Consider the following 17,152-nt stretch of genomic DNA (forward strand, 5'->3'; position numbering starts at 1 on the left):
CTTCACCATATGCTTTACGAACAACTCTGCAGTCTTCTCTACATGGCACTCCTTGGAAGCTGGGATGAAGGTGGCATACTTTGAGAAACGATCCACCACAACCAAAATAGAACTGAGGCCCTCTACCTTCTGCAGACTAACAATAAAGTCCATAGAGATGCTATCCCAAGGACGTTCTGGAATTGGTAGAGGCTCAAGGAGACCGGCAACCTTCTGGTTTGTCTCCTTATCTTGCTGGCAGATGAGGCATGTCCGCACATACCTCTCAATGTCGTCTTTCATCTGCGGCCAATAGTAGCCGCGCTCAAGGAGTGCTAAGGTCCACTCTTAACTAGGATGGTCGGCCCATAGTGTATCATGTCACTCCTTGAGTAGCTCTCGGTGAAGACTTCCTCACCGTGGTACAAAGATGCATCCCCCTTTTGTTACGAGGAGGCCATCCTGTAGCCAAAATCGCCGAGTCTTCCCTGCCTGCGCCAGAGAAACAAGGTGTTGTGCGGTCGGATCCTGCTACGTACCCTCGTGGATGCGGCTCAGCAATGCACCCTCCAAATGCACTTCAGAAGGCTCCGTGCGCGCAACTGCCAGTTCAGCCCTTCGGCTCAGGGCATTCGCCACAACATTGGTCTTCCCAACCTTGTACTCTAAGGCAAAGTCGAACTCAGCCAAAAACATCTGCCATCGAGCTTGTTTAGGCGTCAACTTCTTTTGTCTCTGAAAATAGTTCGTGGCCACATTGTCCGTCTTGACGACGAACTCGACACCCAAAAGGTAGTGCCGCCAGGTCCTCAGGCAATACACAATGGCGGTCATCTCACGTTCATGCACTGTGTAACGCCTCTCTGCATCCCTCAGCTTGCGACTCTCATATGCGATCGGATGACCATCTTGCATAATAACTCCGCCAATGGCAAAGTCTGAGGCATCAGTGTGTACTTCAAAGGGTCTCGAATGATCAGGCAGTTGCAGCACTGACTCCCTCACTAAGGCTTTCTTCAAGCCATCGAAGGCATCTTGGCACGCTCCTGTCCAGAGCCATACCCGATTCTTCTTTAACAAATATGTGAGGGGCGCAACAATGAGGGAATAACCTTTGATGAAACGCCGATAATAGTTTGCCAAACCGAGGAACAACCACAATTCTGGCACTTTGCTTGGCGGAACCCATTCATGGATGACTTTTATCTTCTGCTCATCCATACGCAGCACACCACGCCCCAAAACGTGGCCAAGGAAGCTAATCTTCTCCTGCCCAAAGAGACACTTCTCTCGTTTGACACAAAGGTCATTCTCCTTCAGCACCTGAAACACTGTTCGCAAGTGCTAAACATGTTCCTCCATGTTGCTGCTGTAGATCACGATATCATCCAGGTAGACTACCACAAACTTGTCTAAGTAAGGGTAGAAGATCTCGTTCATTAAAGTCGTGAACGTGGCTGGAGCATTTGTCAACCCGAATGGCATTACTAGAAATTCGTAAGCACCATAGCGGGTGACGCAAGTTGTTTTCGGCCCATCACCTTCGGCAATCCTCACCTGCCAGTAACCCGGTCGCAGATCTAGCTTGGAAAAGATACGGGACTGCCTAGCTGATCGAACAAGTCCGCTATCAATGGCAATGGGTACTTGTTCTTCACCGTGACCTTGTTCAAGGCACGGTAATCCACACATAACCGTTTAGAGCCATCATGTTTCATCTGGAAAAGGACCGGGGCACCAAATGGGGCTTTTGATGGACGAACAATGCCTGCGTCCAACATCTCGTCTAGCTGTCTGCGCAACTCCTTCAACTCAGCTGACCCCATACGGTATGGAACCATTGCAGGAGGCTTCGCTCCCGGGGTCAACTCAATCTTGTGGTTGACCTCGCGTCTTGGCGGAAGACGCTTTGGCAATTCCGGGGGCATCACCCCCCGAAACTCCTCCAATAGTGGGGCTAGGGTCGGCGGCACTGCTGCTTCTACCTTCCCTTTATCTGCACACACTGCAACTAAGAATGTCTGCTCCCCATGCTTGACACCCTTCTTCAGTTGCATTGCCGATAACACTGAAGACTTGCCTTTATGCGTAATGCACTGCACTGTGTGTGACAAGTCTGACCCCATGATCGTCAACGTGTTAAACTTTGACAACATCTTAACATTCTGGCTTCGCAGAAACTCCATACCCAGAATCACCTTGAAATCGTCCAGGGCACCACAGAGAAGTTGGCTTTGCCGGCCCAACTCCCCACTTGAGTAGCCACATCTCTTGCTTCACCAAGGATGGGCTTGACCTCAGAGTTTACTGTTTTGATAGTCCTCTGCTTTGGCTCAGTTTTCAAGCCCAACCGCTCTGCCTCTTTCCGCGAGACAAAGTTGTGTGTGGCCCCCGAGTCTACCATTGCTGAAGTAGACTTTCCATTCATAATGACTTCTACGTACATAAGTTCCTTACTGACTTGCATGTTCTTAGCTGCGCAACTTTTAGCTGCGTTAATCGATCGCATGGCCCCCATCCTTGGTTGCATGGTCTCAGTGTCACTGCATTCAGTATCACTGCATTCTTCCCGTGCAGCATTGGCTTGCCCGTCGTCCTTTACAAGGCGCTTTGGGCACTGCCTGGCGATATGTCTATCGCCGCAGAACCAACATGTCACAACTGCACCCTTGTTGCTGTTGTTATGCTTTGTGAAGTTCTGTTTCTTTTCGGATTGATGGCGTGTCGACGCCTCACCTTTATCATTGCGCTGCTTATCCTTCTTGCCTCCGTGGTCAGGCTTCTTCCCAACTTTGGTTGATGGGGTGAAAGGCTTGCGCTGAGTGTCAACTAAGCGCTCAGTCGCCACATATGCATCTTCCAAAATACGGGGGTTGCTCCTTTCCACTTCAGACTGTGCCCATGGTTGAAGTCCCACAATGAACCAGTTAAGCATGTCGTCTTCTGGCATGTTAGGTATCTCCAACATAAGCTTCTGGAACGTTCTGACATAGTCTTGCAACGAACCAGTATGTTTGAGCTCACGAACCATCCGGTAAGCCTGTCTCTGCGCATTTCTTGGCATGAAGTAGTTGCGCAACTCTACTTTGAAGTCATCAAAGGTGTCTATCACACATTGACCCCTCTCCATGTCATTGCGCTTCCGCCTCCACCAAGCGATAGCATCACCATCAAATAAGGCCGCTGCAGCCTTAATCCTCATATCTTCGAGGGTCACATTCTGGATATCTAAGTAGTCTTCTACTTGGAACAAGAAGTTCTCAATGGCCTTGCTGTCACGAGAACCATTGAATTTTGCGGGTCTAGGTACATCAATCCTTGATGGTCTCTCACCATTTCCGCCATTTAGGGTCACCGTCCGCTGCAACGTACGGTTCCTCAACTCAAGATCGGTCACTATAGTCGTCAATGAAGTGACCTGCCCCATTAGTAAGTTCACCTGCTCTTGCAGGCTCGCCACCACATCATTCAATCCATTGAATGATTCACATGCGCGTGAAATCACTTCATCATGCAAAGTCACATCTTCCACCAGCTTGTTAACAGTTGCAACCAACTCTTCTTGGCTCCGAGGTGAACCCATCTCCTCAGCTTCGGCAACTGCCTTGCCTTTGGTATTGCGCAAGTGTTGATAAGGCGCCACAATGTCTTGCTCACAAATCGCAGTCTGTCGGCGTGTCTGTCGACACAGACTCCAGAGTCCCTTCCCCAACACGAGAACAAACTCTGGTACCACTTGCCACGGGCCTATTTCCTTCAATGGGCCAGCGCGGCGCGACGGTCCTTCCTCACCGCCGCAAGCCTACTCGTCAGCTCGCTTGCCGATCGCGGAAGCTTGTAATCAGAGTGCAAGAGAGAATAGAGGGAGAGAAATTGCAATCATAAGAAGCAATCACAACGAGGGTGAACAAAAGAAAGCTCAACATATTTACTTCATTCACAATTTTGCCCACAGGCTATTACAGTTCAAGTATACGGGCTGCCCCTTCGGGGTATTGATTCACCTGAACCGGGCAGCTTACATCAGACTCAACAAAAGCAAAACAGACTCTAAGCGCAACTGTACACTGTAAGTCGCAAGGAAACATTACGTTCTACGTTTAATACTTAATTACCTTCTGTTTTTCCCTTAAGTATTGTTCTCTTGAATCTCATTCCCATCATTTAGGGGTACATAGTCACCTTGAAATTGGCCCAGGATCCTACACAAGTCACTTTCAAGTCCAACTTCGAATAGGCTAAATCTCTCGGCAATCACAAACTGCACTTGGACCTGAAGCTACTTGGCTACAAACCATATTGAGTTGGTCCAAGTAAAACTAGCCAACCAGCTCCTGTCTACATTAGGACTGTCAATGGTTCCGATACATTTAGTGTAGTATATCCGACCCCACCTGAAGTCAAATCCTAAATATTATAAAATCTGAACGCTAACAGGTATAAAAAATTAGATGCTTCATTGCTTTTTTAGTTGATATCCTTGCCATGCTATGTGGCAATGTCATTAAAAATTTGTTTGCCTTTCTTTACATAGTTTTTCAAAAAAAAGCAGTCTTACATGGCATCTTGTAAATTTTCAAATCTCGAGTTACTATATATATATATATATATATATATATATATATATATATATATATATATATATATATATATATATATATATATATATATATATATATATATAACTCTTTCTCTCCTTCTCTTTCTGCTAATTGCCATGTAAAACTGATTCATTTCTTATAAAAAAAAGTGTTTCTTTCTCTCTCATAAAATAGCTCTATATATCTCTCCTCTCTTTTCTTATTTGCAAACAAAAAAAAACTTGAGCATAAGATTGGCCAGCCCCGTGGATAACGTTCTCAACAAAATGTGTTTGAAATGCTTACATTCTTATGTGTTTATTACTCTTATTTATCATAAAAAAATAACATAATTTTGTCCCATCCATATAGATGGGCCATTATATTTTGTAATTTAAATATATACTAAGCCATATAAAAGGGTACTTATTTTCTTTAGTTATTTAGTTTTATATTTTAAAAATAAGTTATAACGTGTTTTAACACATATTTATATTTGTATGTTTTTATTTATTTATTTGTTATAAAAAAGTTAATATAAACATTATTTATCTCCGCCAAGCCATATGAAGGGCCGTTAAATATCTAGTTTATTGTTATGGGCATAAAAGCATTGACGCCAAGATTATTGGGGACGTGTTAAGAAGAACTTAACAAGATTTGGATCGAGTTTAAACTATGGTTTTTGTCAAATGTCCGACTAAACCTGAACAGTTTAAATAAGGATGTACTTTAAACGAGAAATCTACATATAGCTGTTTAAGGTACGGAAAATTTATGTTTAACCACCTAAGATATCAAAAATTACAAATAAACGCTATCTTATCTACAAATTGCTTAAACAGGTGCCTAAGTTTACTTAAGTCAACTTAATCATGATTAACAGTTATCTGTTGCTACATAACTAAAGAAAAATACAGTTTTACCCATTTTTCCTTCAGAAAAAGAAAGAAAAAACATAAACTTCTCTATTTTAAACATAATTTGAACCTGAACCCTGAACCCAACTACGAGTAATTCGGGCGGGTTCATGTGGACCACAATCGTCCCGTGCCCAACCCGTTGAGACCTAAGTTGTCTTGGACCAGCACTATCAGTTAAAATCGAATCCGAATCGTACCGGTTCGCTTAACCGGATCCACAAGCAAAACCCAATGGCAAAGACCACAACAAAAGATGGTAAGAAGAGTAAATGAACCCTTCGGAAGGGTGAAGATTCGACTCTTGGGCGATGGCATCACTCGCCAAACTGATTCAGCGCCACCCTGCCTTAGATCTGCATCGAAAGATCAAGGACCCAACATCAAAGTTTGTCTTCCTGCTTGCCCAGATATCAACTTCTGCTCAGAATCTATCACAACCAACACCACCACCTCCCCAAGCTCAGGGTACGGAGTCTTACCCATTGTTGCTTAGCAATCTTTTTGGCCACCTACCTTGGTTTTTTCGCTCTTCCACCCTTTTTCTAGTGATTGGTATTGTTGGTATTGAGTTTTATTACCTGAGGATTGGAAGTTTTTTTCCCTTCTTATTCATGTTTCATTTTTTGGTTTGTTGGGATCGATCCAGATAACAAAAAATGGAGATGGTCAAGTCTGTTTCTTTTCATTCCTGGGGCAATCACGTTTGGGTTAGGAACATGGCAGCTCTTTAGGCGCCAAGAGAAGGTTAAGCCATACTCGCCTTCATTTTTCTTAGACGCGTATTGCAATTTTGTGTAACTACTATTTTATATGCTGAAATTTATCATTTTTTTCAAGTTTATTAAACTTGAGATGCTGTTATTTTGATGATGTGTGTTTTGTTTAAGATTGATTTAATACCTCTTAATGTGGCTTTTAAATTTTAATTAATATAGCTTCACAGAAAAAAAAGGTTGAATTGTCTAGCTGGTTACCTTGTATTTTTCATATGTGACTTTTTATGGGTTTAGTTTTTGGTTCTCAGATGGTCAACATCTTCAGTTTATATGTGCCTACTTTTAACATGAAGTTGATTGATCATGTTCGTAACGAGATGTAGTTGTGATGTATATGTAATAGTTATAGAATATGTCCTTTTCCTTGTTTGCAACAGATTGTAGAACTGGAGTATAGAAAGAAGAGATTAGAGATGGAACCAATTAGCTTGAACAGCATCTCTTCTCAACTACCTGGGCCTATTGATGATGGGGACCTAGGTTCTTTGGAGTTCAGGAGGGTCTCATGTGAAGGAGTTTATGATGAGAGTAAATCAATTTTTGTTGGTCCTCGATCTAGAAGCATTTCTGGTCTAGTGGAGAATGGGTACTATGTTTTGACGCCACTGTTGCTGACTAAGGAATCTGGGAGGTACCTACTTTCATACTTTTCTTATGGATGTCAAGAAATCACTTGATCTTTGTTGATGTTAGCTTCAGTGAGTTGATTCTATATATTCTATGGGTTGGCTGTCTGTGATCAAGGCATGGACAATTAGACATGCGTTATGTGCTTGAATTTGTTTAAAAATTTGTTTCCATGATGACAATGTCAATATCCTAAGCTGGCAAAGCTGTTTCTGTAATTTATTTTTCTTATTTTTAAGAAATGTATGCCTTGATTCTTATAAGTTATATCATAAGCTTTCTCTACTAATTCGGTTCACTCCCTATGTTAATGTATCCTCCACTTTCTTTCACTGCAGATTTTGAAAATCAGCTTCTCAAAGGCACCTATCTCCATATATCTATCTATCTGTTTATCATGCACATATATAATATATATATATTATCCACTAGATTATGTTAACTGGAAATATGTGAATCGGAATGTGAACTAGGCATTTCCGGCACTTTTTTTGCAAATCCAACCCTGCAGGTGTATTCGATGTGGTCCATTTGCTAGGAATCAACTGTTGGATCATGTATTTTTGATGAAAAAATGTGATTTTTGGATGCTTGAATATTTACAAAAATTCTGAGCCATTGATTTTCAAGCCTTAAAAGATCCTTCTTATGCAACATAATCTGATGATCCAAGAGTCTGTTTCTATAAAACCAAGCATCTAGATCACATTCATATGGTGAAATTTAAGAAAAAATAAAAAAAACCATGAAAATCTCGGTTCATACTCCAGTTCACACATTTCCAGCTAACATAATCTAGTGGCCCTATATATGTATTTATATATATAGGGTGCTTCTATGGTGGTACTGTACCACCATAACTTACAGTGGTACACACTTGATTTACATAGATCTAGGCTTCAAAAGTAAAATCTAACCTTTTAGATGATGTTTAGTATGTTCTATTTATTATTTTCATGTGTTATAGTTGACTCAAATAGGTTGTTTTATACTATTTCTAAACCACCCATATTTTCATGAATTGTGAGTCGTTGATTTTCACTATCTCAAAAATGAATCTTATGGTGTATTAGACATGATAAAACCTTCTAACATGTTAAATAAACCATGCTAAACACATGTATGATTAGATCTACCATTTTGGTGGCTAGATCCATACAAACAAGAGTGTGTACCACCATAAGGTTTCATGGTACTGAACCACCATATATTTTTCCATGTATATATATATATATATGTATGTATGGAGAGAGGGAGAGAGAGAGAGAGATGTGGGAATGATTAAGCATGCAACTTGAGGAATCTTTTGGGAATAAAATAGAATTTGTTTGGTGAAGTAATAAGACATGAACTTTTGTGACATAGAAAACATGTCTTGAGATTAAATCCATATGATAAATTTTAGTCCAATACCTTTGTTGCTTTTTAGACCTGCACAGGTTAATTTTTTCTTTTTTCTAAAGGAAATGTGATCCTCATACCATGGGAATGGTGATTGTTTTAATGGAAATTTGCCTCCCAACTAAAGGAGATCCCCAATCCATGATTTGGAAAGCCACTATTTGTGTAAGATGAAAAGTGCTTCTTGGATATGGACAATTACAGTCCAAAGGCAAGAAACACAGCTGTCAAACATACCCACCCTGTTGGCAGCACCACCTTTCTTACTTAGGTAGCACACTCTAACTGTTTTACACTTGTGCACACATGAGCGAAGGATTCTAGTACTCAACTTGGAGTGCACATTTGTGGGAACCAAGCATTTACAATTTTATCTGTGATTGTAAATTTGGGGTTAGCCGTGATTGCTTCCTCATGGTGGAAGTTGATGCACTAACATCTGACTACATTTCTCAGATAATTGTTAGAGAAAAACTTGACTAGTTAATACACAACATATTTAGGTTCCTCTCATGTCATTCTTATCTAGTCAATCTAGATAGCATATTCCTAGATAACACACTTGCTAATTTTCAGAAACTGTAAGCACTTGGGTATTGGTGGTGACATTCAAGGCCAGGAACCACTATAAAGTGGCTTTCCTATGAAATGGCAAGAGTTGAGTGATTGATTGAATTGCTTATATTTCCACCCATCATTCTGGGTAGCTATTTGCAGTTTTGGAGGTATCTTGAGATAGCTGCTCATTTGAATGCTACCACTTCATTTCTCAGAAACCTTTTCTAAGAATGCTCATCCCTCTTTGTTAATTATTTGGACACTGGTGCAAGCATTCAAGCCAATTCTCAGGAACCATATCATGGTTTCCTATAAAAAAAAGTTAGGGGTTGATTGATTGTATGCTAAATCCTCTTATATTTTCTGCCCACTACCTCAGGTACCTGTTTGTAGGTCTCTTCCAAGGTATGATCAGCAGTGCTAAGCACTGTTTTGAGAAGTATCTCATACTTTTCCATAGTATTCTTATGAGATGCATTAAATTTCTGCATAGCTCGTTATTCTTGGCCATCCTGTAAGTGGCGTGTTTAGATGTGATTCTCTTCATGAAGTAGACTTTAGCAAACATCTTCACATGTTATGAAAACTAGAGTTTGGAAGTCTGCAACTTCTCCAGTAAGCAGAAACAGGAAGACCTCGAAGCCAGGTATTGGCATTTGGAGCAACCAATTTGATGTCATGATTCTTCTATTAGTAGCTAGTTCTCTGTTACATAAAAGATTCATAATCTTGTTGACTTACTGAATATGAATTTTACAAAAGCATCAACTGGTTTTGGTGTTTCTTGGCTGTAAGTTTTAAACGGGAAAGGCTAAGGCCCCCAACCTATATGTTTGTGGTTTTCCTATTTGATGCAGCGCAAAGGCGATGCTTTCACGATAAGGGGTGCCCTCGCTGACGCTTCTCAATGCAGCCACAGGAGACAGACCACAACGTAACAGGCCTGGCACTGTTATAGTTCTTCCACGCACGATCAGGCGTGCGGCAATAAATAACACAAACGAACTGCACTTGATGCAGCAAACAGGGGGGAATCGCAAGGGTCACACGAAGAGGGGCTGACACTGATGGCTTCGTGCGATGCACAGCCGTGCAGCCTGAAGGAAGAATCCACTAATAATGCCCACGGAATGGGTTTGACAACAGGGAGTAATGAATAAAAACAGCAAAATATCACTAGGTCTGAGTAACTTGTTATTATTAAAAGACTGACATTGTTGACAGGAAAAGAGAAGTTGCTGCAACAAAACAAAAGAGTAAAATGTAAAACAAAGAACTTAACGTAAAAGCTGTTGTAGAAAACTGTGTAAACTGAACATGACAGAGGAATAATAAACAATAGGGAAGTAAAGACAAAAACAATAATGAACTGATAGGAAAGTAATAAAGAAAACCAAAAGGAATGACAAAGGCTGCTGAAAAGAAAGAAAAACTGCAGGGAACCCCAAAAAGAAAAGAGCTGCGTTAATTCCAATCTTCATCGTCTGTGTTGCACACAACCCTAAGATGGGTATTTAACGTGTGCAGCTGGATCCGGGTCTCGGGTCCAGGTCTGGCCCTGGACCCGAGTCGACTCCTGTTTGCCGCTGGATCTGGGACGTCTGTGCTCTGCATCATTCTCCCCTGGTTGGGAAGAAGTCGGCTCTGACGACTTATTGTCACCACGGTATGCATATAGACCAGACACATTGAAGATAGGCGAAATGTGCCAATCCTGCATATCTGATGTGAACTCGAGAATGAGTTCAAGAACGACACATGGAATGCTGAAGTTCAGGTGAGGAAGTATAGTCCCACCACTATGCCTTGCATTGCTGGTCACAAGCTCAATCAGCTGTCCTTTAGAATTCAAAACACCGCCACCACTTCCACCCGGATGCTCTGCAGCTGCTGTTTCAAGCATTGCAGCTATACATTTCCCCTCTATATCAGCACTCATAGTTTCAGGAGCCTTAAGAGGACCTTGGGTCTTAGCAACTCTTGAGACCACACCAGAACTAACAGATGGACAAAGGTTTGATTGAGGTCCCAAAAGACCATGTCCTATCACAAATGCTTTAGACCCAGGTTGTGGACAAGCAACGCCTGGATTGACGGGGCAAATACTATTTGGAACATGATCTATTTGCAGCAGGGCAATATCCAATGGGCCTCTCGAAATATATACTGCTCTTGCATCATGCCATATCTTTTGGTTGATATGATCCAACCTAACACGTATTCTTCCATAACCCTGGTAAATAGGATCTTGCACAGATGCCATTACATCATCCCCAGAGTTAAGGACTTTGGCAGACACCGGCAGCAAATTCTCTTTGTTCATGATGCCATCACTTGTTGGGCCCCCATGATTCTTCAATAGCAAAGGAGGTTTTTCTTCATGACCAGCTTGATATAAATGATTGACTGGTGGATAGAAATACACATATGCCTTTTGGTCAGGGACCTCAGTAGGGAACTCTATAATCTCTGGTGTGCTTAGGCATGCTTTGTATTCCAAACTAGGACGGAAGGATGACCACGCTGTAGAAAAGTCAACAACTTTGGAACAATTTTCATCTAAAGTCACTTTGCCTATTGATAATGGCAGAGTGGAAGAGGCACCCTCTATGCACAAGTACCTGCCCTTTGCAATAACAGTTCTGATGTCTGTGAATGGGATATCCAAAAAACTGAGAGAGCCCTGAATAATATCCAGCAGGCCAAAATATGATCTTCCCCTCTGCCTGTAACTGCAAGCCAGATAGGTATTCTCTCCATTTTTCTGCACCAAATCATAAGATTTGATGCCAAAAATCCATAATGGACTTGTGAACTCTGCATCCAATGCATAAACCGCTTGCATCTCATTGCTGGATTCTATCTCTTTTGTTCCAGTAAGGCTAGGAAATGCCCATTGTTTGTTTGAAGCCGGTCCACTAGCTTGAGGCACTTCTCTAAACCTCCACGGCTCTAAAAGGTGAGCATTTGTAAGTATCAGACCCTCAGAGTTGAAAACAATACCAGAAGTCCAAGTTCTATCTCCAACCATCACAAGCACGACAAACGCCACAGCCTTCTGGAGTTGAAATAAAGGGGAATTGGCTGCAACAGAAACATCTGGGGATAACATTAAGGAGTCATTGGTAATAGCTGTTGGGTGTTCACTATGTGAAACGATATTCCTGGACGACTCCAAATTATAGCTTGTAGATTGGTTTCGAAGTTGACCACCTATACCATCTGCTATGGCATCCCATGGAAGCACAAGCTAAATTTCTGTCCCTCCAGCACGTGGTCTTAGGGGTCTGGCTAGAATACCAACAAGACAAACATGCTTACCAAAAACTGGACCACCTTCTTCGGCTCGCTGGTGGGTTGCGATCGAGCCCCCACGAGCGGTTTTCAAGGGGGAAAACAAGTTTGTCCTGTCTCTTGCCATTGGCACATTGCTCGCAGCTCGACCCACCGTCAGATTTGGATCCCGCAGGCCATTTCTGGCCTGCGAAACCTTTACCACAGGTTGTGGCCAAGGCTGCGTACTCGAGCCTACGTTGGGAAACCTCTCGACGACCCTATGGGGCGGTGGGTAGGCACCGCAGATCTGGTTCATTGCAGCTACCGAGACAGAGTTCAGAAATGGTACCGTCTGTTGGTTGTTCGCGCGACCGGCATCCCTGAGCAGGCTCGCTTCAATGCCATCCGGTTGTGTAATATCAAAAAAAAAAAAAAAAAATTTGGTTTGGGCCGGATCCGGATCCGACCCGGACCCGACCCGGGCCACCGCCCCTCGCTGTCATTAAAAGACAGCGAGGCAGGCGGGAGGAGGGTTACGAAACCCCCCTCACCGCCACTCGCTCTCTGTCTCTCCGTTTCCCTCTCTCGCTCGTCCACGGTCACCGACGCCGGCGACCCCCGACAGCCGCCGCCACCGACATCGGCGACCCCCGACAGCCGCCGCCACCGACATCGGCGACCCCCCCCCCTTTTCCTTCCGGCGAGCTCCTCTTCGGCGAGTTCCTCCGAAAACCCCCTGGTACGCCATCGCTTCTTCTTTCTCCCTCTTTTCCCTCTCCGTCTCTTCTCTCTCTCTCCCTCATTTCTCTGTGTGGCCACGGGAGGGGTCAAACCCCCTCCCTTTGCCCCCTTTTAGCAGGGGAGGGGCACGACACCCCTCCCTGCTCTCCGTTTCGGTAGGGGAGGGGCCGAGCCCCTCCTCCCTGTTTTTTTTGCTACGGCAGGGGAGGGGCCGAGCCCCTCCTCCTTGCCCCTTTTTATTGTACCAGCAGGGGCCATCGGCCCCTGCCTTTTTATTATGCCAGCAGGGGCCGATGGCCCTTGCCTTTTGTTATGCCAGCAGGGGCCATCGGCCCCTGCCTTTTGTTTGTGCCAGCAGGGGCCCATGGCCCCTGCCTTTTTAGTTTGTCAGCAGGGGCCATCGGCCCCTGCCTTTTTATTATGCCAGCAGGGGCCGATGGCCCTTGCCTTTTGTTATGCCAGCAGGGGCCGATGGCCCCTGCCTTTTTGTTGCCAGCAGGGGCCGATGGCCCCCTGCCCTTTGTGCGCAAGCCGATACCCTTGGCCGACAAGCCCGGGGAATCTTTGGAAGCTATATCGTGATGGGGACAGATCATTACAATTGTTGGTCTCCAACGAGGAATTCCTAGTAGCGTGAGTCATCTGTTCGCTTTTGACTACACCCCTCTTTTGGCAGCTAGAGTCTTTTGATCCTGCCCCATCTTCTTTTCGAGTCAATTGGGACGGTTGGCCCCAACCCTATGTATCGGAAAAGTCGAGTCTTTGCCTTGCTTTTGCTTTTGTCAGAGTTTGCTTGTTAATATCGCATATTTGCAGCTACGACGGATCCCACTCGCGCTCCGCGACCCGAGCCGTCAATCGTGTACGTCCGCAGACGTCAGCAAGCTCGTAACCCTCCAAGGTAGGGGAAAATTGCACGGAAGACTTGGATATTTGAATTAAGTTCAATTGAACTAAAAGCGACCATTGAATATATATATATATATATATATATATATATGTATATATTTATACGAGTATCCACTTCACTCAAGGATGCGGTTTCGCAAATCCTTGCCCTTTACCTTGCCGTCGCGCTCTGCGCCTAGCCTCTTGCTTTTGCATACGTGTTGGTATTGCCTGGCTGTTGCAGATGACGTGCAGGTTCTTGCTCTTTGCGGATGCCTTAAGGGCATCCTCGTGGAGGATGCAAGGAGCATTTACCACTCTCCCTCTTGCGACAAGAGTTTAGTCGGGAGCGAGCGAACTTCTTAGCGGGTGTTCTGTTGAGAAACCCGTATCTCGTCTATCGAGGCCGGTATCGAGTCATGCGAGACATGTAGATACCCCGATAGCGGATGTGATTCGAGATAATCACATGCATCATGTTGGCACAAGGTACTGCTGTTTCAAAAGATAGAGTAAAGTTGATAAACTTTACATCTTTGTGAAACACTCCTGTTGAGGCTTCTATTGAGGAGCTATACCCCCTTTATCGTAGAGTACTTATAGTCGTGCACGACACGTCTAGTACTGCGATGATCGGATGAGACGGTCGTGCGACCTCGAACAACGCTAAATGCAAACGGTTGTAATCACATAAATGGCCTCACATTCGCCTTCACAGGCAAGATGCTCGAGTGGTTTAAAGACCACAGCATAGAATGGGTCGTTAGTTAAGCAACCCCTAACGCACCCGTTCGCTTCTGGTTGTCTGTCAAGGGAGAGGACAGATCGGTACAAAAACTCCAATGGACAGGTTGTTAACAACCACCCCACGGGCAAAGATCCGGCCTCCCCAGTCATTGGAGTTAGGGGAAAAGGGGCTACAATAGTTAGCTTAACACTTCTGCAGAAGTTGGATGCATCCGTGGCACTGCTTTTCAGCCTCTGGGGAATCCTCTCTCGGCTAAGGCCGTCCCCTTTGGAGCGGACTCAACTAGCTATTCGGGTTATTGAAAATACATATAATAATAGACGCCCGAACTAGTCTCAGTTGTTTCTATGTTTTGCCTGCGCGTACCCGCAGGCCAGTAATATCGGAACATAAAGTCTGTTCACTTTGGTTGCTGGGCCGTGAGATTCGTTGCACTACTGATTCGCTGCACTACTGATTCGTTGCACTACTGATTCGTTGCACTGCTGACTCGCTTGCACCACCGACTTGCTTGCACTACTGATTCGTTGCACTACTGATTCGCTGCACTACTGATTCGCTGCACTACTGACTCGCTTGCACTACTGATTCGCTGCACTACTGATTCGCTGCACTACTGATTCGTTGCACTACTGATTCGCTGCACTACTGATTCGTTGCACTACTGACTCGCTTGCACCACCGACTTGCTTGCACTACTGATTCGTTGCACTACTTATTCACTTGCACTACGTATTCGCTTGCACTACTTACGCGTTTGCACTGGTTATCTGCATGCATTGCTTACATGTTTAACTGCATATTTGCTTTAAACTGTGTAACTTACTGAATTAAATTACATAATTCAGATCCTTGTAGTCTCTCTTGTGCGCCTACTAGTTTTTCGTGAAACTAACCCATTCTATGGGTACAGGTGATGATTAGGTACACCACAGGCGATGGCGCGATGGCTAGATGGCTCCAAGACGTTCTTCTTCCTGCTCTTAGCTCGCGTCCTGTTGTTTGGGGTTTTATAACGGATTTTCCTTGGGAGATCCTAATTTTGTACTATTTGGAGAACTTCTTAAATGAAAGTGGCTTTTCCAAGTGTCCGCAAGTAGCATGTGTTGTGCGTTTTGGTTCTTTTAGCTAACGCGCTCAAAGTTGTCAGCTTGCCTTTCTGAAATTAATAAAAGTATAGTCTTCCGCTGATTTCGTAAATCATCTCTGAGATGAAGAGATTCCTTTTTAGTCTCTTGTCTTTTTTTTTCTTTTCTTCTTTTTTTTTCGAAAGGTTTGCAAGCTTGAAATTTTGGGGTGTTACAACTTGGTATCAGAGCTAAGGGAAGCAAGGATTCTTGACCATTGGGCATCCGCATCGCACTGTGAGTATACTTTTCCTCTTGCTTAGTAGGTGCTCAAGGCATTGTTAAAGTTAAGTGGCTTGACGTGTTTTGTCTGTATACCAGCATTGTTGGGGTTTCATAAACTACTCATGTTAAACATGATTAGTACTTATGTTTTTGCTTGTTTTGAGTTTCCTAAAATTTCTAATTATGGGTATTCCTTGTTTACTCCAAGGATGGCAAGGAACTCGAACGAAGGGTCTGCTGACGAATGGTCAGATCAGCGGGGATTCGTGATGGATTCCCTGGGTTCCCTGGCAGCGGCTATGCGAGACCAAATTCGTTCCCAAAGGGAACCAGCGCCCGTTCCTGAGCCGATCCCGCATACCGCAGTGACGTATGAGAAATTTCTGAAGCTTGACCCCCCGACCTTCGACGGCAAGCCCGACCCAGATATGGCTGATAACTGGGTGAAGGAGGTAGAACGAGTGTACGAGGTCTTGTCAGTACCCGATGACAAGAAGACGCTTTTCGGGACCTTCAGGCTGAAGGGGAATGCCCGCAGTTGGTGGGACATGGCGCGGGGTGTGCAGTTTTCGGGAATTTCGCCCATTCCTTGGGAAGCTTTCAGGAAGGCTTTCTTGGAGAACTACTTCCCACCTCACGCAAGGGAGAAGAAGAAGGTGGAGTTCTTGGAGCTCTGCCAGGGCAATTCGAGTTTGACGGATTACATCGCCAAATTCCAGAGTTTGGAACCCTACTGCCCTAACCTGTTCGCGGATGATCACGAGCGAGCAGGAAAGTTTGTTCGGGGGCTGAAGGAGGGACTCATGCATCGGGTCCTAACGAGCATGCCCTCGACCTTCTCTGCGGCAGTTGCTGCCGCTACCGTTCTGAGTGAAGCATGGGAGCGCACTAAGAGTGCTCAGGGCAGGAGGCCACCCGCTACGGGTGGTGAGCCGAAGACACCTTCCGGCGACTCAGGCAAACGACCGTTCCTTCCTGTAAAGAGCGAAGGAGGAAGGAAACGATATCCTCCTTCGAAGCGTCAACGGCCACAGGGCAATCCTCCAGCCAGGCAGCAGGCTGGCAGCGTATGCCCCAGATGCCAGCGATCTCACTTTGGGCAGGCGTGCCCGCTCGACACAGGCGGATGCCTGTATTGTGGCAAGATGGGCCACTACGTCCGTGATTGCCGCAAAAAGGCGGCTGATGATTCCAGGCAGACCAGCGGAGCACCTTTGCTCCCTCGGCCGCCACTGCCGCAACAGCAGTATCAGTCGCCACCACCACAGACGAGCGGTCAAAAGAGGGCGCCGGGACGTGTCTA

At 44.6% G+C, this 17,152-nt stretch overlaps 1 protein-coding gene across 3 annotated transcripts in view; it reads left to right on the forward strand.

Annotated features, from left to right (window-relative positions):
• The first annotated feature begins 5,757 nt into the window (after positions 1-5,757).
• The window catches only part of LOC149838580 (surfeit locus protein 1-like), a 28,122-nt gene continuing 16,727 nt past the window's right edge, over positions 5,758-17,152 (forward strand). For 2 of the 3 annotated variants that reach the window (XM_090007739.1, XM_090007740.1), the window contains exons 1-3: positions 5,759-5,947; positions 6,129-6,226; positions 6,636-6,889. In XM_090007739.1, coding sequence (XP_089863865.1) covers positions 5,791-5,947; positions 6,129-6,226; positions 6,636-6,889 — 509 coding nt within the window. In that variant the 5' untranslated portion in view covers positions 5,759-5,790. Of the gene's footprint in view, positions 5,948-6,128; positions 6,227-6,635; positions 6,890-17,152 lie in introns of all 3 variants that reach the window. The other variant, XM_090007741.1, reaches the window with a different exon arrangement.

This window comes from Nuphar pumila, chromosome 5, assembly GCF_984573655.1.
Source record: "Nuphar pumila chromosome 5, dmNupPumi1.hap1.1, whole genome shotgun sequence".
NCBI lineage: Eukaryota > Viridiplantae > Streptophyta > Magnoliopsida > Nymphaeales > Nymphaeaceae > Nuphar > Nuphar pumila.